Source organism: Atractosteus spatula, chromosome 1 (genome assembly GCF_055471065.1).
Source record: "Atractosteus spatula isolate fAtrSpa1 chromosome 1, fAtrSpa1.hap1, whole genome shotgun sequence".
NCBI lineage: Eukaryota > Metazoa > Chordata > Actinopteri > Semionotiformes > Lepisosteidae > Atractosteus > Atractosteus spatula.
The window spans coordinates 10,788,927-10,816,454 of NC_142706.1; the positions used below are offsets into that span (position 1 = coordinate 10,788,927).

At 44.8% G+C, this 27,528-nt stretch overlaps 1 protein-coding gene across 1 annotated transcript; it reads right to left on the reverse strand.

Moving 5' to 3' along the window:
* Positions 1–462: 462 nt before the first annotated feature.
* Positions 463–27,350, reverse strand: rfc1 (replication factor C (activator 1) 1). The gene is made up of 26 exons (XM_088938388.1): positions 27,260–27,350; positions 26,082–26,201; positions 24,520–24,586; positions 22,443–22,550; positions 20,952–21,056; positions 17,787–18,028; positions 17,343–17,417; positions 14,494–14,565; positions 13,243–13,336; positions 12,552–12,937; positions 12,261–12,368; positions 11,995–12,174; positions 11,564–11,668; positions 11,092–11,476; positions 10,566–10,678; positions 9,936–10,050; positions 9,539–9,627; positions 8,667–8,804; positions 5,754–5,849; positions 5,557–5,655; positions 5,007–5,161; positions 4,456–4,573; positions 3,399–3,544; positions 2,883–3,096; positions 1,916–2,098; positions 463–1,286 (listed from the first exon to the last, which is right to left on the reverse strand). Exons 1-26 carry the CDS (start codon positions 27,260–27,262, stop codon positions 1,188–1,190), a joined length of 3,615 nt encoding a protein of 1,204 aa, XP_088794514.1. The 5' UTR covers positions 27,263–27,350; the 3' UTR covers positions 463–1,187.
* Between the last annotated feature and the right edge of the window lie 178 nt (positions 27,351–27,528).

Consider the following 27,528-nt stretch of genomic DNA (forward strand, 5'->3'; position numbering starts at 1 on the left):
AATGATTTTCTTCATTTTATACTTGCGTATAAAGAATACAACTATAACACAATGGACTTTTGGGTAGTGGCTAGACTTTTACCATACTCATGCTTACAGATGCCCAGCGAGATCATGAGATCCTATGGTGACAAACTCTGGACCCTCCAGCCAATGAACTAAGACCAATTAAGAAAGATGGGGGTAACTCAACACAAAAACTAGCCTGAAACACAAGAAGCTGTTGAGCCTCATTCAGGCATGAATGAGAGTGAGGTGGCATGAATCTAAAGCTCAGGAGAACCAAGGACCGTATTCTTAATCACACCTCTCCCACAGATCTGTTTTTTCACTTTCTCACCGATAGTTTCTCACACGAATGTGCATATCACTGTCTGGGATAGCCATCATCTCTTTCACACCTCTGGGCCGATATCCTGAAACCATCTCCATTTTCCGGAAAAAAAAACCCAACTATTTAACCATTTCAAGTATGTTATCTTTTTATTTCTTCAAAACTTTGCAAATTATACAAAAACCTTTACAACAATAAATGCAGGACATGAGAATTCTCAGTTCAAACTGACAGACAAGTAAGAAAACATCAGTCTTTTTATTGATGGTAAACAATACTTTACCACTTCATTTTCAGCCCAGCAAAGAGTAACTTAGGGGGAAAAAAAATAGTACACTTCATATTTACAACTTGATCCAGTGAAAGCATCTCTATCACCAGTCATCATGACATCAACACTACTCTAAAGATATGAGCAGCTGGGAAATATAAATACTGGCAAAAAAGTCTGAGTTAAGCCTTTAAGATTTGAGTCCTTGTGGTTCGTAAAACAACTTCTCCACATGGCTAGGAAGAGTGAAAAATAGGCTCCAGTGAAAACCACCAAGTAAGACAGTGTGTGCAGCTTTACATCTCTACCAACATCTACAGAATGTGTCGGTACATGTTTGTATAACACGTCACATTAGTGATATGCAGAGCGGAAGCTATTTTTAATGTGGTTACCAGATTTCTATTACTTGCATATAAGGTGCTCCTTCCAGCACACCAGCAGGAAAGGAAGTTTTTGAATCGTCACCAGCTTCCGAGCCCGGTCGTGGCCTCAGAGTGCCCGTTTGCAGCCTTGCCCACGTCCCAGGTGTCCCTCGTGTCCTGGGGGGCTTTGTCGGATACACCCCCGCCCCTCCTCCTCTCACTTGCCCTTGCCTTTTCCTTTTCCTTTCCCCTTGTGCTTCCCAGAGTCTGCGGGACCTTCCTGCTTTGCTTCCTTTGAGACTTTCACCTTCTTCTTCTATCAGAGCAAAGGGACATTTCATACACAACTCGGCAGCACAACAAGTGTCACATGGCAATATTCACACTGCGAGCATGATGCAGTAGGCAGCATAACCACATTTATCTGGAAAGGTCCTATAATTCTACTCGAACTGCTTCATTCTGAAGTTTTAAATTCATGATTACCGAGATCCTTTTGTTGCCACAGGATACATGAGTTTTAAGCTCATGTGCTAGACGACAGACCGAACCATTTAGTGACACAGTATTCCCCTAATGTTACTACAGTGTGACATATTACTCACTTCAGACAGATTAAACCCACTAGGCTTCGCTGACTGATGTTGTCTTCCATCCTGATATCCACAAATGACATATACATATACAGTAATTCAATAACAACCTGAAGAAAGAAATTGTGTAAACTTTAAAACAGAAATTTCCTAGGTATACAGCACAAGGCAGAGTCGGAGAGATACAGGGACCTTATCCACCAGCAGTGCACAGATTAAATAAGATCCAGGCGAAGCACACTGCCATCCTAATCACTCAGATACACCACCTCCGCCCTGATGAGCCGGAAATTTTTCTGATTCCTTCCTGACTCTGACTGCACATCTTAGACAGGAGCCTTTCCCTGCGTACCTTAATCATGGCGTCCGTGTCCATGGTATCCTCCTCCTCATTGTCCTCTTCGTTGCCGGGCCCGTCTCCCAGCTCGGGGTCGATGCTCGTGACTGTGGCACGTCGGCCCTTCTTCACAGCCTGCAGGGAGTAGGGGGTGAGGTGGACCTCCTTGTTGTAAGTGCGGGTGAAGGCAGCTTTAACCTACGGAGACAATGGGAAAATAATGCTCACAAGATTTTAGAGGAGTTACTCATCTTCAGTGAGCTCCTATCAGGCTCCTCTAGCGAACACCTTTACTATGTGGTTACTCATCACCTTTCACTCCTCTAAACTCCCCTGCTCAGACTGCACTTGTAGGATCCGACACTGTAATGCTCAGGTTTCTTGCCTTACAGAATCCTTAACTCCAAATCAACTCCTTCAACTATCCTTCAGTCTGCTCCCTGCAATGCAAAAAGCATCTGTAGGAATAAAAGTCACAGCACTCTTCGGCGTAGTTCTGAAATATGTTTGTTACGACAGGCCCTCCCAGAGAGCTGGGCAGAGAGACACCATCATATCCTCAGTCCTTAGCTCAAAAACACAGCCACTTCTGTATGCTTTTATTCAGCCTTTTGCGTTTCCTTATAAAGAAAAACCTGCTCTAGAACAAGGATATATTTTTTAAAAATGTCAGCACGGAAAGGACCTTAAAAAGGCAGACACTGCAATGTCAAGTTATCTCATATCTCCCCAGAGCATAAATATATAAGCATTAAGCATTTCATTTCACATGCACATATGACAAAAACTCAACTGAACTGATAAAGACCCCGCACTGCCACAGTCACAAGACAAGACAGGTGGACTGCCTGCTTTCTTGACATAAATCTCTATCAGGTCCAGAGGGAAACTTGGAATGCGTTTCCCTGCCTGAAAAGCAAAACGAGAACGGGCTGAGGTATAGAGGTATAGAGGTATAGAGCGCGCAGGGCTGTCGGGTCACCTTGGGGTCCAGTTTGGAAAAGGGGTCAGGCCTCCCTCCCCAGGAGCTGATCTCCATGATGTTGTCCACGTCCTCCTTGATGAGGTCATAGTCGTCCACAAGCTGCACAGCCTGAGCGACCCCCTCTGTCCCGCGCTGCTGCATGGGCGCCACCAGGGCGTCCCGCAGGAAGGGCAGGTACTCCAGATTCACCGCCTGCTTGCTGGCGTGGGTCCTGTCAGGGCACATTCAGGTCAGCTTGAGACGGCTCGGAAAGGAAAGTTACAACCCGTGCCCGGCCGAGGCCTCTACTGCGGCTCATTTCTCCCTCGTAAAGTTCCGGAAAGCCCTTTTGAAAGTTTGAAGGGGACGTTAATGACGAAGACCTCACGAGTGCGTGTCGGGAGGGTAGCAGCTGTGGTCAAGGTGCCAAGCTTGAGAGGCGTGAAAGAAACACCCTCACAGTGGATTCTCCAAAACAAAAATGAAACCCCTCGGCCGAAGTGCTCGGGCCGTCTCTCGCAAAAAAAATCTCACCTGAGGCTCATGTGCGTCGCGAGCTCCTGGACTATGCGGTCGTGTTTGCCCGTCGACGAGTACTTGCCCAGCCAGACGGGGAAGCTGGGGAACTGGCTCATGTAGCCTCTCATCAGCTCCCCTGGCAGCACGCTGGCATAGACAGCCTGAAACACAGCAGGACACCAGGAGACGGGGTTTGTCTCACTGACATTAACTCGGAGTGAACAAGCTAAAGCCATCAAAGGCTTGATCGCGTTTCTTGAAGCAGGCTTGAGTGATAAAGATGATTTAAATAATGTGCTATTCCTCTTGACTATAGTAATATCATGGGAAAAAATAATCCTGGGATATGGTTGAGGCATGGGTTGAAACCTATTAAAAATAGTTTCTGCTTTATCGCTTTCAACTGACCCGATACATTATTCCTCTGCTGCACTAGTAAGTACTGTGTCCAAACCATGAAAACAACCTATAGCGTATAAAATAAATTAAATGAATGTTTTGAAAGCCAGATCGAAACTGATAAAAACATTTTTTGCCCTTTATAATGCTGGCTTCACATAAAAAGCCTTTCTTTAGGAGAGGTTCTGCGGTGATGTATGTGTCCCTACAGTACATGTGGTGCCCTCTTTATAACACCAGCCTAAGGTTTTGTCAGTGTTGATGCCTTTTCCAAGCATTTATCATTCTGAATGAGAACTGCTTATTATACTAATTATATTAATCGACACTGCATGAATAGACTGAAATATATTGCCCACCCCTAAGAAAAGGGCTTAAAAATGCCATGTGTCACAAGATCTGTCCATCCCCTGCTCCATACACAGCGGCAGGACAGTTACACGTAAAAATAGACCTCGATAAAACCAATACAATCGTGCAATACAGTGCATCGTCTGTAATCTTAAATCTACATTACGCGCTTAGGTTTCTCGCCCTCCATGAAACACAGGCAACAGAGTAAGAGGAAAAAATGACTCCTGTTAAGGCTCCTTAGGGGCCTCCCAGATCTTCACACCTCTGAGGATGAGTGTCATCTTGAGGACGCTCAGGGGCACCGGAAGGCGGCTCTAACCTGTGTGGGCAGCAGGGACCACATCTGTCGAGAGCGAACCTGCCGGTCCACCAGGTCGCCATCGCAAATACTGTCAGCCGTCTTACTCAGCAGCGTCAGGTGGTTCTTCACGTTGTTCCTGCGGAGAAGGGCGACAGCACGCACACTGAGGCTCGGCTGGAGCGCTTCACAGCGCCCGACGTCCTTAAGAACAGGGGTTTCCCCTGCCGTTCTCCATGGCAACGCCCAGCCCCGTCAATACTCTTCACAAACTGACAGGCCACCGCCATCCAGTTTCTTAATTCACAGACCAAACACTGTGAACACTGACGTCTTTAAGCAGCACTGATAGGACCTCATACCCTACTGCGACGCCGCATTTATTCTGGTAGCATATATTGGAATTTCTCACTGCCTTGTCACCACAGCTGCCCGTGACTCGGCCTCCCAGGTTCTCCGTGGCAGGCCAGGTCAGGTTAAGAAAAGAAAAAGGATATTGGAATTATCTGAAGGGGGGAGAATGAATATAACCCTGTTGCAATGTCTGACCGCTGCTCCCCGAGCTCTCTTACCCCGCGGCGGCCGGCTTGACGTGGATGTAGTTCTCCTGGACAAAAAGGGGCGCCAGGGAGTAGTCGTGGAAAAAAAGCTCCGTCTTATCGATCAGGGACATGTGAGCCGTTTCCTCCCCGGCCGTGAACACCTTCCGACACACGTCAAAGGGCCCCTGAAACCGGATGGCTGGTTAAGTAACGGCGCTACTGCAGCACAGGGCACTGCAATCACCAAGCAAGCCTGCCAGTAGCCCTGTGGGACGAGCTGAAGCAGAGCCGTTAAAAACAGGCGAAGTGGTCCAGGCACGCGACTTGTCAACCTGGGGGTGCCTGGATCTAGACCCAGCTCCGCCAGCAAAATCAAACACCAAAGACAGTCAATACATCTGGATTAAAATGACTGCAGAGAGGCGCAATGAGCTGAAAAATACCAGCAGAGCTACTGTACGAAACAAGAGATGGCCATTTGGCCCGTATTGTTCAGTCATTAGGACTAAGTTGCGGGTGGTGCCAAAATCCGAGTTGAGCATCTCATCCAGCAGTTTCTTATAACGTTAAAAACCCTCACCATTTTAATGTCTTTCTTGGCACTGTTGGCATCGGCCTTGGCCTGATCGTAGGTCATCACTTTGTCCCGGGCCGACCACATGCTAAGGTTGTGCAGGACCTGCGGATTAAGGATAAAGAGGGGGGCGCAGTTACTTCACAGGGAGAACTTCCCAGTCACCGCGGGCACAGAGTGAAGTCTCCAGCAGGCTCGCTCACCTGTCTGATGTCCTGATTGGCCCCCAGAATGATTTCATTCATCGCGGGAGGAGGCACCTTCAGACCTTCTTTGAATGCAACCGACATCATGGCACCCTGAAGGAGATGGCAGAACACGCTAGCTCTGCCCATGGTACTGCTGCGTCAGAGGACACAGCTGACGGGGCAGTACGTTGTATTGCCAGAAGAAAGGGACCCGAAGCATGATACCAAGAACAAATATTTTTCAATATCGGCTTACTTCAACGACAAGTTTGGAAAAATCAGTACCAAAATTTCTCTAGAAAACTGTACAAATCTAAATGATAAATGTACAAGCTACAGCTCAAACACGGGGCAGAGAGATTCATATGAGATTCCATCCCCTATATACAGTGCCTTGCGAAAGTATTCGGCCCCCTTGAACTTTTCAACCTTTTGCCACATTTCAGGCTTCAAACATAAAGATATAAATTTTTTTTTTTATGTGAAGAATCACCAACATGTGGGACACAATTGTGAAGTGGAACGAAATCTATTGGATTTTTGAAACTTTTTTAACTAATAAAAAAATGAAAAGTGGGGCGTGCAAAATTATTCGGCCCCTTTACTTTCAGTGCAGCAAACTCACTCCAGAAGTTCAGCGAGGATCTCTGAATGATCCAATGTTGTCCTAAATGACTGATGGTGATAAATAGAATCCACCTGTGTGTAATCAAGTCTCTGTATAAATGCACCTGCTCTGTGATAGTCTCAAGGTTCTGTTGAAAGCGCAGAGAGCATCATGAAGACCAAGGAACACACCAGGCAGGTCCGTAATACTGTTGTGGAGAAGTTTAAAGCCGGATTTGGATACAAAAAGATTTCCCAAGCTTCAAACATCCCAAGGAGCACTGTGCAAGCGATCATCTTGAAATGGAAGGAGTATCAGACCACTGCAAATCTACCAAGACCTGGCCGTCCCTCTAAACTTTCAGCTCAGACAAGGAGAAGACTGATCAGAGATGCAGCCAAGAGGCCCATGATCACTCTGGATGAACTGCAGAGAACTACAGCTGAGGTGGGAGAGTCTGTCCATAGGACAACAATCAGTCTTACACTGCACAAATCTGGCCTTTATGGAAGAGTGGCAAGAAGAAAGCCATTTCTCAAAGATATCCATAAAAAGTCTCGTCTAAAGTTTGCCACAAGCCACCTGGGAGACACCCCAAACATGTGGAAGAAGGTGCTCTGGTCAGATGAAACCAAAATCGAACTTTTTGGCCACAATGCAAAACGATATGTTTGGCGTAAAAGCAACACAGCTCATCACCCTCAACGCACCATCCCCACTGTCAAACATGGTGGTGGCAGCATCATGGTTTGGGCCTGCTTTTCTTCAGCAGGGACAGGGAAGATGGTTAAAATTGAGGGGAAGATGGATGCAGCCAAATACAGGACCATTCTGGATGAAAACCTGTTGGAGTCTGCAAAAGACCTGAAACTGGGACGGAGATTTATCTTCCAACAAGACAATGATCCCAAACATACAGCAAAATCTACAAAGGAATGGTTCACAAATAAACGTATCCAGGTGTTTGAATGGCCAAGTCAAAGTCCAGACCTGAATCCAATCGAGAATCTGTGGAAAGAGCTGAAAACTGCTGTTCACAAACGCTCTCCATCCAACCTCACTGAGCTCGAGCTGTTTTGCAAGGAAGAATGGGCAAGAATTTCAGTCTCTCGATGTGCAAAACTGATAGAGACATACCCCAAGCGACTTGCAGCTGTAATCGCAGCAAAAGGTGGCTCTACAAAGTATTAACGCAAGGGGGCCGAATAATTTTGCACGCCCCACTTTTCATTTTTTTATTAGTTAAAAAAGTTTCAAAAATCCAATAGATTTCGTTCCACTTCACAATTGTGTCCCACTTGTTGGTGATTCTTCACATAAAATAAAAAAATTATATCTTTATGTTTGAAGCCTGAAATGTGGCAAAAGGTTGAAAAGTTCAAGGGGGCCGAATACTTTCGCAAGGCACTGTATATATACTGCCTGCCCATCAAGCAGCAGGAGGCACTAAAATCTGTTTCCTAATTCGGTTCAGTTATTTAGCATTTTTTATTAAAAAAAGGTTAATGCATAAGACTGACTCTATTTCAAAGAAATCCGCAGGCTCAAGTGTGTAGTAATAGTATAGTGAGAAGGCAATAAAGAGTGAATGGTTACAGCATATGATTCATTTTAAAACACAAGCACAGTTAATGGCACCAGGCAGAAAATGAATCTGCACATCACGTGTCTAAAAAGGAAAGCCAGAGCCACGTCAGATGTTATAAAATGATATAAATGCTCTTGAAGGAAATACTGTCCTACTCCATCAAGGTAAAGGCCTTCACTTTATTTCTGCAGATGGCAAAAGATCTTGCAGAGAATTTCAAAAAACATTTACTGGCAACGACCGCAGGAGTCTCTATCCACTAGTGTACTTTTCACAGCATGGGGCTTTAAGATGATGAATAAATATGACAAGTCTTTTCTGAAGGGACTGGATTACAGCCCAGCTCGTGGACTCCTGCAGGCAAGTGCTAATTCTGACAGGAAGCCCGTTTGTCCTTCAATGGTTTACAGGCATCAGGAGGGCTGCCAGCACAGTGCTCCCAGTCGTTTTGCAAAGGCTCCCCTAAAGTTGGCTACTTTCACATTAGTTTCGCAATCCGAAAAACTTCAGAATGTGTAGAGGCGACAGCAAAAACGACACTTTGGTATGTTAAAGGCAGGGGGTAAATTAGAAACAACGAAAACGCCTCTCAGAAATGCATCTCGGAGGTCTGGAAACAAGTCCGTTCTTATTAACTTATTATTATTATTATTAAGCGAGACCTGCACGGAGGAAATCTGGAAGAAAGCATCGCCCTCTGGTGGCGACTGCGGCACACAGCCTGGGCTCGCACCTTGATCTGCTCCACCCGCGGCCGCTGGAAGCGCAGGTCGAAGCAGTAGTTCACAAGAGAGCGGATCTTCTGGTGGTTCCGGTCGTTGCACATGCAGATGATGGGGATCTTCGTTTGCTTTATGAGCCCAATAAGCTCCTGGGTGACACAAACACACGCCAGGGTTAGGCTGCAGCCCTGCTCCCCCACTGAGCAGACATCTTCTAAATCGCGACCACAAAGGCAGGGGTACGCAGAGGTCATGCTACAAGGCGCGGCAACATATAAACGAACCTCTAAAACTATGAATAATCAAGTCTGCATCCTACACAAGAGAAAACTGACTTTTACTTTGGAGACTTAGGTTGCATGGCTTTAGTAATCAGGACTTAAAGACACCACCGCGTACATTTTCACGTTTAAAGCACAGGTAGGTCTGAAAGGTCACAGGTCTAAGGTCGAAGGTTGCAACGTGATCCAATCCCTTTCCCTCTACTGACATTAGAAGGGGGTTAGAGGTTGTTTCAGTAACACAGTTACAGACAAGTATTGGTATCGGCTCCCAGTATTTTCAGTTAGATAATTCACTTTTAAGTGAATTATCATTCATGTGAAAATGTGAATACACATTTTAAGAAGGATAAAAAGAGAGTTACATAAGCATAAAAGATATCACTGACATGGTAGGAAATAGCAATTATGCCACTTAATAAATTAGTAAATAACCATGTTTCAGACACATGGGGCCATTTCTTAAGCTGGCAGCTACACAGTAGATGACTTAAATATTAAGCTAGAAGCTGGTGAAAACTATACAACCAGCTGTGTTCAGTGTGAGCGCCTGAATTAACCGAACACCAAGCCTCTCTTCTCAAGGATCAGTGTTTTGATACCTGGATGCCGCCCCTGTCTTCGTTTCCAGCCATCCCATCCACCTCATCCATGATGAGGACGTGTTTGCTGCTGACTGTCTGAGAGGTGCCTGGGAAGGTCAGAGGTCATTAGCATGCTGACAGCCCACTCGCACTCAGGCCCTCACTGTTGCTTCCTTTTGCGAGACTCTCGCACAGGCTGCTACCAATACTATTCTCACTGGCAAAACGAACAGCACACAATCAGAAGTGACTCCACATTTCATGAAAGATTGATACGCTTTGACTTCGACAACCACTTTTCCACCTCAGCCACATTGCTCTTTGACTGTTTTGTTAAAGAAGGTTCTTTTCTACAGCTTGTGTAAGATGTCCAGTCGTTTGTGAAAGCCGTAGTCCTCAAGGAAAAATACTTTACCTGTATAAAAGTTCTTGATGCTGGTGTTGTTGAGGGACTCTGCAATCACTTCTTTCAGACTGTTTTTACTTCGGGTAGAGCTGGCATTCATCTCCACATAGCTGTAGCCCAGCTCCTGAACACGGAAACAAGCACTGATTAAATACTGACCCCAAGGCAGCCAGGTATCTGGACACAAGGGAAACGAGACTCTTTCAACGAAGACCCCTAGCATTCCACTGGATATTTGGTATAAAAGTTTCACGTTTCTCACAACTGTACCCAGTCGCACAAATGCACTTCACTTTCTTCCCGCAAACAAAATGACTGACAATGTGAAAACTCTCCTCCCACAACATCATACGCTGAACTTAAGTCAACAGGCAAAAGAAGAGACCAGAGGACAGAGCTCTGAATCTCTCATGTCAGTTTTGACATCGAAGCAGTTGAAGTATACGAGGCAATAGCCAGAACCTCTTCATCTGAAATCTTTGCAGACGACAACACACGAGTGTGATCTGACTACACATCCCACGATTAAGTCCAACACAAAAAGGAAAACAAGCACGGCTCCACTATGGGTGCCGAACACAATGACCAGCATGGCGGCCATGGTGTCGGCAGCTCCCAGCATCCCCCGTTTTCACTGACCTCGCAGACCAGCGCAGCGGTGGTCGTCTTGCCCACCCCCGGGGGCCCCGACAGCAGGGCGGCCTTGAAGGCGGAGCCATCGTCCTTCCCCCCAAACTTACTGAACTTCGCCGCTGCACACAAACACAGGGAAACACTTGGAAGGCCTGGTTTTGGAGGCTGAGGAGACTTCGTAAATAAAACCCCTGAATGAAACAGCTTCCTGCCCGAACAAGCCAGGGCACCGCCTGTGCTGACACGGAAACCAAGACCAGGCTAGGTGAACCGGTAGCCAGAGCTACAAACGCAGCCCTGACACAACCATGGAAAAAACATTAGAACAACTGGATCTTTCAAAATTAGGATACTTATTCTCTTACTATTCTCCAAATGCAAAGAAGATACTCATCTCTCTTTTGGGCCTACGTCAACTTGACAATCTGTGAGATCAGGACCTCCGAGCACAGCGGTCAGGTAAAAAGATCAAGACAAGGGCTTGGAACCTGAAGGGCAGCGTCTCCCTCTGCTGGCAGTGTGGAAAACGTACCTGGGGCTTTCTTGCCTCCGGCGTTGTTGTGGTGCCAGTTGCGCAGCCAGCGCAGCAGCTTGTTGGCACAGCTCTGCTCGCCCTGCTGCCCGATCAGGCCCTTCAGAGAGCGGGGCCGGTACTTGTCCACCCACAGCAGGCCCCCCCCACTGCTCTCTTGCCGGGCCGGCTGTGGCGCTTTCACCCCAGCCGGCTCGCGCTGGAAGGACAGGCTCTTCTTAACCTCGCCCCTCACCGCCGAGCCCCTCGCTGTGCTGGGCGATGACGCCGGCGCCCCTCTTTGCTCCTTCTGGGGAGTGGGGGTCTTCTTCCCTGGGGTGGCCACCTTCTGCGGGGTCTGGGCCTTCACAGGTTTATCTGGGCCTTTTGAGTTTGGTTTCTTGTGCTGAAAAATCACACAAAATTTAGGTCTACATTGGGTAGGAGCTGTCTGGGATCACCCAGAGCACCAAGGATCCCCCTCGTTTCTCACCTCAGCCTCAGCTGCAAGCTCGTATTTGGACCTCTTGCCTGGCTTGGTGCGGATAAGATCCAACAAGCCGTCTTCATCAAGGATTTTAGTGCCCAAGCTGTGAGCCTGATTAAAAATGACAGAGGAAATGACAGCCAAGACCACACTGAAAGCATCAAGCGAAAAAAGAGAAATATTTTTTTAACACAGCCTCGCCTGGTTTAGCCCCCCAAGCTATGCTGGAGTTATACAGGCGTCAGTAGGGAGAGCGACACATTGGCACAAAACCCTTTCTAGAGAGAACACAACTTTGAAACAGATTACCCAGGGTACATCATAAAGACAGAACGATTCTAATTTGGTAGGTACAGAAGAGGAAGAATACTTCTTTCCTACGCAGTTTTTCAAATAAACCTTCATAAAACAACAAACACTCCAAGCCGCATACCAACCTTTTCGGTTTTGGAGGCCCCGCTGTCCCTGCCCAGCACTAGGTAGCTGGTCTTCTTGCTGATGCTGCCAGTGACCTTGCCGCCATAGCGCTCGATGAGAGACTTGGCGTCCTCGCGCTCCATGGACTCCAGGACTCCGGTCAGCACAAACGTCAGGCCCTCCAGGCAGTTCTCCGCACCCTGCCAGCCAGAGGAAGGGACACTCAGGAATCTTAGCAGAGGGCGAAAACAACGCGCGCGGGAAGGGAGTCCGCATAACGTTTTACCTGGGGGATTTCCTTCGATCCGAGCGCTCGAGGCCCTTCTCTGTTCAAGAAGTTGCGATAGGCCTGAGAGTTCAGCCGCTTCTTCTCCGACTCTTCAGGGCTTGTCGACTGGTTGCATTCAAGCAGGAGGAACCAAAATAGATGAATCTGGTTTTAGCAACCGTACTAGCAGAAGAATGCCCGCATTTCTCTACATAAACTGTTTAAAACTAGTTTCTTGTTAAACATAACATGAAGAAGAGAGACCCAGGTAAAACAAAACAACAAAAACCAGGCCCAGGTTGTTTTTACCTCAGATTTTGAGGGAGAAATTTTATCACTTCTCTGCGTGGTTAAGGGTTTTGTCTTTGGTGAGACCTTGTCGGTTTTGGGCGGTGTTGTCACGGTTTTTTTCGTGGGCGAGATCTGGTCACTTCTTTGCGACGTTTCGGCCTCTTTCTTCACGGGAGGCTTGTCTGATCTGGGTGCCGCTGCAGCCTGTTTCTCCGAAGGAGGCTCCGCGGGGACATCCCTCTTGATCGTCTCCTCTTTTCTCTTCATGAGGGCCAGCTTGGAGCTGGTCTTCTGTGGCAAAGGTTTCTGAGGAGACGGCTCCTTGGAGCCGAGGCTGTGTGAACGACATTCCTGGCCCTGTGGTCTCTGCTTCTCTTCCTTTCCGTTGTGCGGTGAACTGAGAGCTTCACGGAGAAAGAAGAGGGAAGAGAAACTATTCAATTCACCAAACACTGCAGACTCTAGTGAGATTCTTCCCACATGTCAGACTCCTAGTATGTTTGCCCTTCGAAACCAGCCCTTTTTTCATTCTCTCTCTGAAAACAATTTCTTTTTTTTTTTAGTGGCAGTCTATGGTGTACACTCTTGCATAACACTTCAGAGTACTTACTAATAAAGACTTGTGACACGTTATCCCGTTACTATTATCATTCCTCAGACTTCCACATCCAATATCATTCCACTTCTATTTACTGGCAACTGCTCTCACCTGCTCGTCTCTCAGTGCTTTTCTGCGGTGTGCTTGGACTGCTGTTATTCGCTGTAGTCACAGGGGGGTGCTGCTCTACTGAGTCCTTCCGGACCTGTGGAAGATGCTGTGTCAGCTGGATGGGCACAAACTCAAATTGTGAAGCAGACAAGGCCCCCGATGGACAGATCGATTCCATAGAGAACTCCACATTCTCTGGAGCTCCGCCGACTTGACTGGAAGTGTACCTGAAGTTTATTTGTAGCTGTGCTTGCCTACTATCTGTTCAGCGTTACAGTAAAAAGAACACAAAGAGAGGAAAAGCATATACGGCGCCTATTCCAGTATGCTGCCCTGGGGGTGCTCAGTTCTTTTCTTACTGAGAATACAAACTTGTCCGCAGGGGATCTGTCAGAGCTGAGAACCAGAGTATGTGACACAAGAATGTCGGCACACTAGTGTTCAACTGTTTAGTGTTTCTGTCTCGGCTCCACCTCTTTTCATTAGCCCCCTCGGCTTTTTTCATAATACATTCGTGCTGGCGAGCCTTCGGAGATGGCACGGAAATGGAAAAAGGCATAGAGCACTCTTCTTTGTCCGCTCCATCACCCCAAAGGCGGCCAGGGCGGTCATCTTTGACAGCCGAGGGCATCTGTGCTGCAATCTTACCTGGACTGCAGCACAGGGCACAGGGCCTTTTGCAGGAAAGAGGAAGTCACTAAGCCCTTCCTGTTGTATCCAGCAGTGCCCACGGTCCTCCATACCGGCAGACAGTCTGCTTGCTTTAACTAAGGAAGTACATTCAATCTAAAGGGCTCTCTATGTCACATCGAGGAGAAGAACAATGTTCGTGGCTTCCATTGTATTCACAAAATGTACTGGACTCCCCGTAGGCACTATTATTGAACCATTTCTATAATAAGCATGTACTTGTACTTGAAATACCTCATGGATCTTGGCCTCTCGGAGCAGCAGAAAGTACTGTAAGTGGTGCAATTCATGCCTAAGGGGTCTTCAAGAGGAAAACTGATATCAGGGGGAGGGAGGTTGAGAGGGTTTCTGCTGTGATCCACTCTTTTGTTCTTTTTTACAATACAAACGAAAACTCACAAATAACTACAGCAGGATTTTTTGCCAAAGCGACAATGGAAATGAAAAGAATCAGGAGAACTTGTCGAGGACACGGTCGTACCCGCCTGTAGCCACCAGGAGAGAGGTGAGCAGAAAGAGAATATGAGACTGTGATGCGGAACTCTTTCCCTCTTGGGTTACCTTTTTGGGTCTGGTGGGCTCGTCCATCATGGCCAGCGTTCTCGCAAACATCTCATCTTCGTGTGCCTGTTTCTAATGGCAGAATTGAAAGTGTCAAACGTGACAAAACACTACAACCAGTCATGCTAACATTTTTACACTTTGGTTTTTCTTGGTGAACCTACGTACCCGCATGACCTAAAAAAAACAGTTTATTTTTCCAATCAGGCTTAGTCAATTCACAGGAACAAAAAAAAAAGTTATGAAATAGTAATTCACCAATTCATTAGCCCTAAATTCTTATCAAACTCTCCTCATTTAAATATTGCTACACAAGGTTTATTGAATGCTGCTCGATCCTTCTGGATAGAGCAGGAGTAAAGAGCCAATTTAAATTTCAAACAAGAACCTTTTGTGTATTTTTCTATAGATCTTTTTTATTTCAAATATTCTTTTTCCCTCGTACGTGAACGTGCATTTTTATTGAATTTGTGCACATAGGAATTTGTGCTTTCCTGAAGTCACACAGCCTTTGAGGCACAGTACAGCCATATTGGCACAGTTATCAGGAAGTAGCAGGGCTGTGAATACAGCACACCATAAGCAGACAGGGAGACAGGACTACCATAGCCCAATCACAGAATTACAGGCAATAACAAACATTGTCAGCACAGAAAAACATCACAGTGACTCTGGTAACCCAACACTTAATCCAAATCTCTGTGATAACAGGGGAAATAAAAAGATTAAAACCAAACTAAAAAATCAAAGGTCAACTTTTAGATGGGTTTCCACAGTAGTTACATTACAACATAGCTCATCATAAAACCTTGTGTGCAGTACAGACACCTCATCTCTGCTTTAAGTGATAATATCAACAGCAAGGCAGGCAGACTGGGGGAGATTAAAGCACAGACAACACTAGAGTAACAACTACTCTACACGTACCTGTGCTGACCCCTTCAGTGCGACTCAGGTATGGCATCACGATCTTTTTCAGGTTTACATGTTAGACTGGCAGATCTGAATCGACCAGTTGCAAAATTAGGGTTGCAAAAGTCTCCGTGTGCCTTTCATGACGTCTTTTGCGGCTTCATTATATTGCAGCTTTAGATTTTCTAATCCATCCTCGCCTTTCCTTTCCACACTACTCCGAGAGCAGCTAACTGGAGAAACAGCGGGTCTTGGCTGGAAATGTCAGGGCAATACCAAAGTGTATTTTTTTTTTGTGATAGCTTGTAACGTTTTTAACTACAGAAAGACCTTGTTCGGCCTTTTGAAATTAAAATCAGAAATAAGGTTCTGACATCCCCATAGACAATCTGTAATGCTGAATCTGAGTAATGAAAGACACCTTCCAGGCAAAGTCAATTTGATCGAGTTCTCCGATCAATGAGAAAGTCGTTGTGAACATCTCAAAAACGTTTCCAGCAAAATGAACACCCTCATATGTCTTATTGCTCATTATTTGGTTTTTGGAACACCATAGAGAGATGAAATTCATGCTTTGTAAGACTGCTGCTCTAAATAGCTCTGCAATTCAGAAATTAGCCAGATCACACCTCTGCTGTCTTTGACACCACAAACACATTCAGCAGAGAGCGTGTTTTCTGACTTGCATTATCAGATTATCTCTCCCTGAGCATACTGCTGTTGATCTGTGAACATTATTATATTTCTTCACAGGCTACAAATGCAGCATTCTGGCCTGGCCCAGGAATCACTCTTAAATTCATCCTTCCAACCCTCCGAAAAAATGATCACTAGTCCTGCCTGCTCTCTTTTGTTTTTAAACAGTCTCTTAAAAAGCACTGTGCCTATTACCTGTTCTTCTCTTCCCTCATACAGTTCTCTTGCAAGCTCGTACGTCCACTATAATTTCTCTCAAAATGTCCCAATGCCTGCAGTGCACAAGGGAGGACGTCTTTGATACTCATCCTAGTCTGAAACCATTGATACAACACCTGCCTCCAAGGAGATAACAGAGGGGAAATCGATGTCACTTTCACTTTCTGGAGAAAAACCCCACAAAAACTCGGCTTGAATACACAGCCCAGCAGAGGGGAGACTGAGAGGTACACACGCGTAGGTTCTGTGGTGCCGAGTATTTCCAATGAACTGTAGGACGAGAGGATCAGGAATAACCCAGCTTCGTGGTCTAAGAGTGACACTGCCACAGCAGGGAAGGGGGAGGGCACCCACATCAATCCCACTAATGTCTGACGCGGTGATCTGCACTAATGACAATGCTTCAGCTTAAACAACCAGACCCTGTGTGACAAGCTGGGAGCGCTGGTCTGCTGTAAAGACGTGCCATCAAGCATGTCGTGCCAGGCCCCATTTCTGCCATTCAGGCCTCCTTTTGTAACTCGCAGAAGACCTGATAATTCGGCATTGCGCACATTTCTCAGAGGGTCTGAGGACCTGCCATTGACAAAAACAAGGCCATCAACTAAAAAAATATTCAAAACCTCCAAGACCCAGCAGCATCTATAAAAACTGTCTGTAATACATATCACTTTAATTTCCGTAGGTAACCACTCCTCCGAGCACTTTCAGAAGCGCTTGTTAGCGCTACTCATCTGCAGGCTCTTACAGGCACGTACAGAATGCATTCAGTCAATTGAGAAAAGTGCTCTTATCGCAGTGCACTCCTAAAGTATAATTCAAATTTTCCCAGAAAAATGCCATCTTTTGACACGGAGCAATAACGCCGGACATCTCATCCCTTCCTACTTCATAATCAGGACAATCATTCTATAATAGAGATTCTCTGTAGCACGTTTGAGCTTCATAGGCCTTAGGAATAGTGAACGGGTGTGTATAAGCGTGCCTAAGCCTTTCACAGCGGGGCAGACATCAGCTCTCACCTCCTGGTCGTCGACGTGCAGCTGCCACGCAATGGCCTCATCACTTACAGTGAAGTCGTCGGGGTCCTGCGAGACCTGGGAGAAGAGAACACCCCCCCCCCCCCATCACATCACTACTACCATCCGGCTGATCATCCCAGCGCACGTCAAAATGACTGCGACAAGAAAAGCAAGGCGATGAAAATACAATGTATAACCCCCACGCATGCTGCGATGAGCGATTCAGCACCTGGGAGACCCAGATCTGCCACTTGCCTACGTGTGAGATGACATAAGACTTTAAGAGGAGCTGGGATGTTTTTTTGCAGATGCTGACCTGCAATTATCTATGATGGTGCCCTAAGAAGACAACCAAACAGGCTAGACAGGAAGGGCCAACTGTCCTCCTCTCCCTTGCACCCCTTATGTCCTCACTGGTGGATTTACTAGAGGAGGCCCACTCACTGCTTTCCTCTTGCGGCTGGCCACCAGCTTCTCGCTGGATCTCTGCACGCTGCCACTTCCGAAGAAGTCCTGCGCGCAGGTGGGGGTGAGCTTGGCCACGGCCGGAGGTTTCGAGGTCGGGGGGCTCGCCGGCAGCTTCCCTGCCACCTTCTTCTCCCCGCTGCCTGGGCGCCCCGCGGACGACACGCTGTTCTCCTTGGGCTTCTGGCGCTTCTTCAGGGACACAAAGACGTCTTCTTCGTCTGAACGGATAGCACAGACAACGCACTCTCAGAGCTGCGGATGCAACCTAGCTCCGGGAATAATACACCCTGCCCGGAAAATCCTAGAGAAGTAGCGGAGAACCGCACTGGGAGCTGAGCTCGGCTTAACAGCCTGCAGTATCAAGACCTGTTGATGCCAGCTCTGCCAGCCATATCACTCTGTAGCTCACAACTGGAAGCCTACTGGAGCTCAGCAGGTGTGAGCCTGGCCAGTACCTGGATGGGAGACTCCTGGGAAAAACTAAGGTTGCTGCTGGAAGAGCTGTTAGAGGGGGCACTCATCCAGCAGTCTATGTGGGTCCTAATGCCCCAGTATAGTGACGGGGACACTATACTGTATAAAGGCGCCGTCCTTTGGATGAGACGTAAAACCGAGGCCCTGACTCTCTGTAGTCATTAAAAATCCTGGGGTGTTTCTCAAAAAGAGTAAGGGTGTTACCCTGGCATCCTGGCCAAATTTCCCATTCACCCTTACCAATCATGGCCTCCTAATAATCCCCATCTATGAACTGACTTCATCACTCTGCTCTCCTCCCCACTGATAGCTGATGTGTGGGGAGCGTTCTGGCGCACTGTGGCTGCCATCGCATCATCCAGGTGGATGCTGCACATTGGTGGTGGTGGAGGGGAGTCCCCATTACCTGTAAAGTGCTTTGAGTGGAGTGTCCAGAAAAGCGCTATACAAGTGTAAGCAATTATTATTATTAAGACCTGGCTGAAGAGAAGACAAAGCTATGACTACGTCTCAACCAGGCGTGAAGCAGAAGCCCTTGAAACACTCCTGCAAGTGTGTTTTATCGATGCTGAAATAATGCATGAGCAATAACTAGCTATGAATGCTTTAAGCCAAAAAAGCAGAGTTTGAAGCTGAGAGGTTCTAATGCCGCTTTGTCAAAATATTTATTATTCTTACATCTCCATGATTCACGGCAACTTCACTGTGCTGTTAAAAACAGTAACCCTGGAGCTATTTCTTCTTAGTATACTGAATAACCAAGTATTGGTTAGATAAGGAATAACTGCTCCTTGGTCAACAGACCTAAAACCCTAACAAACCAATCAAGGCCAGACATGTCCATCACAAACATACACCAGATGGCTCAATGTTTGTGTTAAACTTATTATTTGTGTCTGTTCTTTTGCTTTCCTACTGTATTCCAAACCCTTACTGAAATGGTGTAGTAATATTGTGTGCCTTTTTTCTAACTGCAAAGCACTTTGAGAAGCAACTTCTAAAGGTACTAGATAAAAAATATCATTTTTTAGCAGGTGTGAATCCCTTAATAGCTTCATATTCTGCATCTTACACCAGATTTGTGTGTGCAAATCCTACAGTACTGTCAGAATGAAATCAATTAAGAGTCACCATTACTCACAAATAGTGCTCTCGTGATTTCAGTGCAATCATACAAAAACCACCTTGCTAAACAGCTGAACAATTCAAACAAAACAGATAAGAGGCCAAACTTAACTTCAGTCCTGTCTGGAGGAACTCGTGTCACGCCAAGTACTCTGGACACTTATAAAATCAGGAAAGCATAGCAGACTCCCATCACTGCGTGGTGCTGCATGTACTGTATAGTTTCATCTGCCTGAAGGAGCTTCAGAATCTGAAACTGAGCACAGTATACTGTGTGCAGAGCACCATGCTCTGTCTTTCATATTGTTTTACACACATCAGACTTGTAGCTCACTTAATTTTGCATTTCCTTTCACTGCTGTATGAGTTACATTAAGCCTGCTTGGATTTTTAATAATCATAACTTACATCACCAAGTCGTGGTTTCCAAAGGTACTGGCGTTTTTCTATTGATCACTGCTGTAACGTGTAACACACTAACAACCACCACAGCCATGAACTACCTGCACATAGATACAATCAGTGTGCCCTAAAGCAACAGAGACACAGATAAGGTGTTCAGAATCGGGAAGATTGGCAAGGGGGAAAAGTCCGCTCACAAAGCCCTGGTGAACTTTGTTATGGCCATTAAGTTTAAAGTAAGAGGTGACATTAGTTCAGATTAACACATTTCTTGAGAATTTATCTACATCGGAGTAGCGGATTCCCTCCCCAATAACTGTATCCCATAAGCCTTCCACAGGTGGTTCATGTATTGTCTCCAGAAAAAAATTAATGGGGGTTACAAATTGTGAAAGTGCACACTAAAGATGCATTTCTGGGGTTCTTAAAAGTTACAATTCCATCACATGTGGCACACACTTTGGTACACTTATACTCAATTTGTTTAGGGACACAGTATAGATGTTTACTTATGGGAATTAACAGAATTGTCAGTTCAAGCGGATGTGTAAGTTTTTACCATAGTACTGTACGTCTGTATAGTGCCTTTCCTTCAAGAAACAAACAGAAAACTGCACTTCATCTGAACACTTATACCGTTAGGTGATCATTACAGCAATTAAAAAACCCATATGTGAAACACGATCACAGAACAATATGAGGCAATTTATCCACAAAATTCAAAAATCCCGAACAGCCCAAATTCAGTTGGATTTTTTAAACTATTTTAAAAGCCATATTTCAATTAGGAGGCTTTCATCAAATCAAAAGTTTGAAACAAGAACAGTGACTTGGGTGTTATAGACGTACAGTAAGTCTGCTTTATTAAACAAACTTGCGTCTTTGCTGAAGATGTCAGCACTACTGAAGTCATGAAACCCCATAAGCAAACAAGACCAGACTTTCAAATGTACTCGCACTTCACAGCCTTAGTCTCCACCTCCGACTGCAGCAAACGCACTGGCCACGAATATCATAATCCATCATCCATCATCCAAAATTTAAAATTGACAAGAAGAAGAAATATTTTGAATAGAATCTCCAATGCGTACACCACCCAGGAAAAGAAATGTGTTTTGGTCTCCAGGCAGTGTCTTTTACCTGTGTCGGACAAATATTCCACCGCCTCCTTCTTGGCAGGTGCTGCAGATTTCTTGGCCTCACTTGCAGGTGTATCAGGTTTTTTGTCTGTTGCTTCTTCTGAATCTGCAGTAGGCAAAGTGCATGAACAATGAACACAGAAAGACTACAAATGAGAAAAGGACATGTATCCCATCTTGCTCCCATCTTGTAGTAGTCCAGGAACCTCCTCCAGCGTAAACAACTGCGGAGAATCCTCTTCAGCAATGACCCCAGACCCTCACAGCCCTTTGCAAATCCCTGGATTCAATCCTAAATCCGCTTTCCTGTAGTTTCCACTTGCATCTTCGGGGTTCTTGTTTTGCTCTTGCTCCGAGTTCACTTTGACAAATACCAACTCGGGAGTTAAAACACTTGCGCTATATACACACCCCTCATCACCATTCAAGACTAAAGAGATTCAGTTTTATGACTTGGCTAAGACACGCCTTTAAGGGCAATATTTAAACACGGCAGCAAAGTGATGTGTTGTAAAATTGGGACCTTAATTGTATACACAATATTTTAAACGAGGTTTTAATCATGTATTGCATAGTTTTAACATAAAACTTCCCCTAACCTTAATTCTACTCATTTAGCAATACAGATTACCATTTAATTAGCCTTTTTTATTGTATCACCATATTTCCTTGGGGGGTACATTAAGGATTTTACATAAGCCCAAATTCAGCTATAAGTCCTCAAGCTCAGGGTCACCCATTTTCTATTTAAAATATATATTTTCTATTACCTGCATTGAAAATAGGAGCAGATCTGAAATAAACTGCTTACTGTATAAACACCCTCTCAGATGTAATTATAACCTCTCTCCACACTCAGTAGTTGATTATTTTAGATTATTCTTTTAGATCTTCTGTCTGAAGACAGAAGAAGCACTTAAGCAAATAGAACAAATGTCACAAAGACAGCTCACTACACAACTAGTATTATTTAATATTTAGATTAAAAAATAGCAAAGAGCTAGCTGTACTCAAAATATGCAGTAATGCAAATATTTCAATGAGGAACAAATTAAGTCAGAAATCACCCAATCATATACAGCAGAATTGTTTTAAATTGTGAGATTTCATTTTTTAATTCCTCCGAATCCTATTTTAATCATTTAGGCACAGCACAAATGACAGCAAAATAGTGCTAGAGTTTATCAGCTTTAATCTGCAAAAAAATCAAAACTATTCTTGTAAAAATCAAAAGTAAACTTATAAAAAGCACCAAATCTTTAACTATACTTTTTTTTTTCAGTAAACTATGTAAGAATCTAATCTTGACCATTTCAGTGTGCAATCTACATTTACCTTGACTACACATGGCAGTAGGTATTGTTTTTGTCTGTGCCTGTATAACCATGCAATTCAGTAACTTCTCAGGATGTTTTCAGTGCACTTGAGCTTTGTGGACATCATTCAGCTAAATAAGAGCATCTGTTTTAGTTTCGAAAACATTGCTTTTTACCTGTATCTGACACATATTCCACAGGATCTTTCTTGGGGGTGGCTGCAGGTTTCTTGATCTCTTTCGAGGATATCTTTGGCTTCTTGTCTGGCAGTTCTTCTTCTGAATCTGCAGTTGACAATACATACTGAGAGCAGAACAGGGCAACACATAAAACACTGCCAACTGAGCAAACAGCCAAAAGGCAGGATAAAGATCTTCATGTACAGCATTCCCAATTTTCATGCTACTGGTCCAGGCACACTCTGACTTACAAGTTGTAGCAAATGCACTTCAGGTAAATGGCACAACTCAGTGGGAAACAAAAATAACCATTTCCTCCTGCTATTCCGATTTTTGTGAGAGAGGTCACAGTTGTCCTACAAGTTAGTAAGTCCTCCTTTGCTCCCACTGCTCAAACTGTGGCACACTTGCAATTCCTGAACAAGATGACACACAGTAGTCATGACAACAACACCCACTCCTGCTGTCACAGGTTTAGGCTCAGTGTCACTGCTGTGTATGATACATATGTGACTGAGATGGGAGTAAAATGGGACTTACTCTCTGCATTTCGAACACTAGTCCTATGCCCCTTTCCGAACCTAGCTGCTATGTTCTTTATCTATTTCTAACCTCACCAATGAGTCCCTTAACTCTTGTCGTGTACCAGCAGATGCAAGCTCTCCTGCTCTGACATCTGTGTCAAACAGAATCAGGCCTAGACCTTCAAGAACATCACTACCACAATATTCTCAATTTGCCTTTACATGCAAAAAGTATGTATCAGGCAGGGGCAGCTCGACTGCATCTATTAAGCTCTATGAAGGTTTTTAGTCACGTTTCTAGTTTAGATAAAGATACAGAGCTAAAGCAGCCCTTCCAAAGGTTGTGAATTATTTTCTGGCAGTTCCTGTCTCCAGATAGATCACTTACTAAGCTCCCCCTAGAGCTGAATCCCATGGAATATTATGTAGGGATCACCAGTACTTCCTTACTGGCATACTCACATATTTTGAATAACAAAATTATTTAATTCATCGCAATGCTACAATTTGCAGTGCAAGTTAAGTTAAGAAGTGGCTAAATAATATAGTCCTACATTTCAATACCTTCTACATGCAAAATATATATTACAAGAAAAATCATTTTATGTCTATTTTTTCCATAAATACAGATTATGTTTTAGTCTATTACGAGCAGGTATCAGATGAATGAATGAGTGCCTTGTTGTGCTGTAATCTATGCGCAAACCCTCAGTATTTAGTACTCAGTTGCAGCGATCAGCAGCAGTTGTTCTTAGCAGAAAAACAGGATAAGCACACTGCATTTAAGATCTTTTGGCCCTTGACAAATAATTAATATTTTCTTAACATAACTTACTCATGAATAATGGCACACTGTGATGTGCAATCCTGAATTAATACGTAAAAATGAAAATGCATCTGTCTTTTTTAAATCTGCAACAATATTGAGAAATGTCAGCAATAGAGAAAGCATCTCTCTTTTACTTCAGTTTCAACTGCAAAAGTGAGAACTGTTTCAAACCATTCTCTCAACACTCACTGAATTGAATTACCAATGCCTCTACGTGACACTTGTTTATATCATTCATACAAAACTCGTCAACAGAGAAGGTGCTTATCAAGCCATTTACTTTTAGTGCTTCTAAAATCCAGGGATTTCACCCCAGGGACCATCTCTCTAGAGCTTCAGGCTATATGCAAGGGGGCCACGTTATTGCCTACTATTATGCTGGCCAGGCAACGGAACAACACAGCTTGTCAACCCATTTGTACTCATATTTGAAAGTCATGAAGACTACGATGGTGGAAGAAAGTGATAAAAAAAAAGCAATTCTGCCCAGGAAACATTATGATCTTTCACTTCCAATCTGACACCCACTCAGAGGGCGCTCATCAGCTTTTCCAAGAAACAATAAGTATCACCACGCTGCCCTGAAGGCCTAAACTCCAGCTGACCCACATCACAGAAATTCAATTCTGCCAGTAATAGAGGAAATGTGCGAGACTAGAGTGTGGGCCGTCATCAGAGCCATCTGTCTGCCATGTCAGGAGGGGACTTCAAGCTGACACACCTGAGTTGATGATGTTACGTTTCCTTCGCTTTACCGATGACTTATCATCACTTTTTGGACTCTTCCCCTGAAACACACAACACAGATGCAGATGAGGAAACAGATAAGGTTCTCAATGCACTGCAGTCTGACCCATTTCTGGTCGATGAACTGCATGACCATCAAGAATCCCAACATCCACAGATGCTGAGATGTTCAGGTTTATTACTTTAATTTACCTTCTACAGTATATTTGTATACCCAGTACTGCGATACTCATAAAGAACACACTGCTTTCTGGCTTTAGTAGTGACCTACAGCTGTTGAAACCTGTCCAACTGTTTTGTAACAGACATTAAAGATGAAGTCCACCCCAATGGATGGGGACAGTCCCACTTTAAAATTTAACACTGTCAATTTTCACCTGAGATCAATGAAAGGATCTGTAGGAACTGCTAAAAAACAAAACAAAAACATCTTTGAGCCAACCATGCAGATTTCGGAACCTGTCACTTTCTATACAGGCTAGAATGGTCACCCCTGGTTTGTAAGCTTGCTCAAGCAGTTTCTCAACACTGATTTGCACCATTCAGTGCCTGTTATTGTGTTTTAACACGTATTTCATGCTTAAAGGGGAACTGCACTCCCAATTTCTCATACTAGTTATTAGATCTCAGTAACAAAATAAATGCATTGACTTTATAAAAAGATTTACAAATTTCTAATTAAGCATTAAATTGTGAACTTTGTGAAAGCACTAAGTCTCAATGTTGTTGCAAACTCGCATTCAAGTTCCCACAAGTTGAGACGTGATGTGGCCCTTCCTGCTCACTAGTCACTCTAATGGCTAATGTAGTGCGATGTATGAGCAAATAAGTAGAGGTTGTACCGCAGCTGTTTCACCTCAGAAATGTTCCAATGTCATCTGTACGCAGAGCTAACAAATAACTAGTATTTGTCAGCAAAACCGTCACAAAATCGAGAGCAATATTTCGACTGGATTAAAATTGGATTCACAAGCCTGTTTGTTTACAATGTAAGAAGCTGCATCACGTCACCGGAAGTTTTGTTGGCTCATTCTGAATCCCAGGACACGGCGCTGTGGATACTTGGAAATTTCGTCTATTTTGTGGGGTAAACGAAATTTTTGCAAAATACTTTTACTTTGCACTCATTTTTTGGAAATGCACTCACCAAAGTGATTCTTTCTTACCACGAAAATATACAAATAGTGTTGAAAATCCCCTTTAAGGACTTGCTAACACCAAGATGTTACTGCTGTCCACATTACAATCTGGACTAGACAGGACCCAGGCTAGAACACAGCTGGGACCCACCCTCCAAGCCCAACTTCCCTACCCCAAATTTGCTGGTTGATTTTTGTGGGGTAAATGCCAAACACCCCCCAACAGAATCATGATTCAGAACCGGGCCTGGCTGCAGCGACTTGTGGGCGAGTCCAGAGCTCTTTCATTGAATCCGGGCCTGCGTGCCATGCCTTGTGGACATACACGAACACCTCTGGGACAGGCTGGCCCAGACAGGTGACATCTCTCTCTATCGGTTTCCCGTCAAGCACTGACCTTGGATCCAGACTTTTTCACCTTCACGTCGCCCTCAGCTTTGGAGGACCTGTTCTTTGTCGGCCTCTCCTTCTCCCCAGCTTGGTTTTGCAACTGCGACTGGAAATACTTTCTTATGTCCTGCAAACGATACACCGGCCACGCAAGGTTATAACGTGTCAGTTGGTCCCCCGTCATGAGAGCTGGACTTTCCAACCTGGCTGAATGCGAAAGAAGGACAATGTTTTGTTTTGTTTTTTTAAAAAAAGATCTGTACACAATAGGGAAATTTGTATTTGATCTGTTTTACATTAGGAAATGCTCAACAAGTTCTCCCAATACAAATGCTTTATGTGCATTCTGTAATGAGGTGAGAAACAGCCACGGGATTCATGTGGATGCAGCTATTGTAAGGTTGAACCCCAAAAGGATCTACATATGTGAAAACTAGGGATCTCCAACACGGGTCCTGGAGGGCTACAGTCTTCTACACAACCCCCAATTACTTAACTGTTACAATCAGCACAATCAGTCCCTGCAGTTCACTCGTCTTTGACATGTGGACAGGAAGAACATGTGTGCACATCTGCAATTTCCCCTCCCACGTACCCAGAGCTCTGCTAACTGACCCTCCCGTATCTCTCAGTTTTCCAGCTAAGGGGTTTTGAAACGTGCAGCATTTAACAGAATTGATTTTTAAAGCAATTATTGAATTATAAATTCGTCACAGCTGTGATAACTCTACCGAATCAAAACATCATTACAGTCAAACGACAGATCACAGATCTGCAGTGCACGATATTTTTAGCAAACGCAATGTACATTCTAAATCGAAATGTACTTTGCAAATCCGTATGCGTTCAGAAAATCAGTATTATATTAAGCACGTTTCTCGAATGCCTTAATCCGATAGTCTCGGTTTCTGCAAGCGCACACCTCTTTTAGTGCAGGGGAACTACGCAATCATGTTAAGTGCCAACTCTAAGAAAAATGTGTGTGTTAGATGCTTGCAAAAATAAGGCATTTTTGCAAAAGGTGTGAATAAAGTACTACCCAACCACTTTAATTTAAATCTCGGTTTAAGCCAGTGCTACTTCCAAGTCAAACGTACTTTTTCTCTGTAAGCGAAACGGTACATTTCGAAACTTGCAGCAGTAACAGTGTTTGCAAAAGCCACGCACGCCGCAAGTTATACTCACCATCGTATATTATATACGATTTCTTGAATGTTTAAAGCCAGTGTGCACCTCCAGTGCTCTTCCAGCTTGGCGCCAAGTGCATTCCTCCCAGGTCGCTGAGAAATGACGCAAGCCGCGGCCGCTGTCAGCGCGAGGCGGGCCGAGGGTGCCTGCGCAGTGCGGCCCTGCAGCTGCAGGGGAGCGCGTGTGCTGGACGTGCACCCTATTGCCATGGGCACAACAGCGTTTTTGTTATTGAAGTTTTAGACATGGTCAATGGTCTTTTCATT

Bases quoted from the DNA above. Each gene is read 5' to 3' on its own strand.
- rfc1 (XM_088938388.1), bottom strand. The intron at 12,938-13,242 runs GTGAGAGCAGTT...TTCTCCGTGAAG, and splicing joins AAGCACTGAGAGACGAGCAG to CTCTCAGTTCACCGCACAAC. The intron at 12,369-12,551 runs GTAAAAACAACC...GAATGCAACCAG, and splicing joins TTTCTCCCTCAAAATCTGAG to TCGACAAGCCCTGAAGAGTC.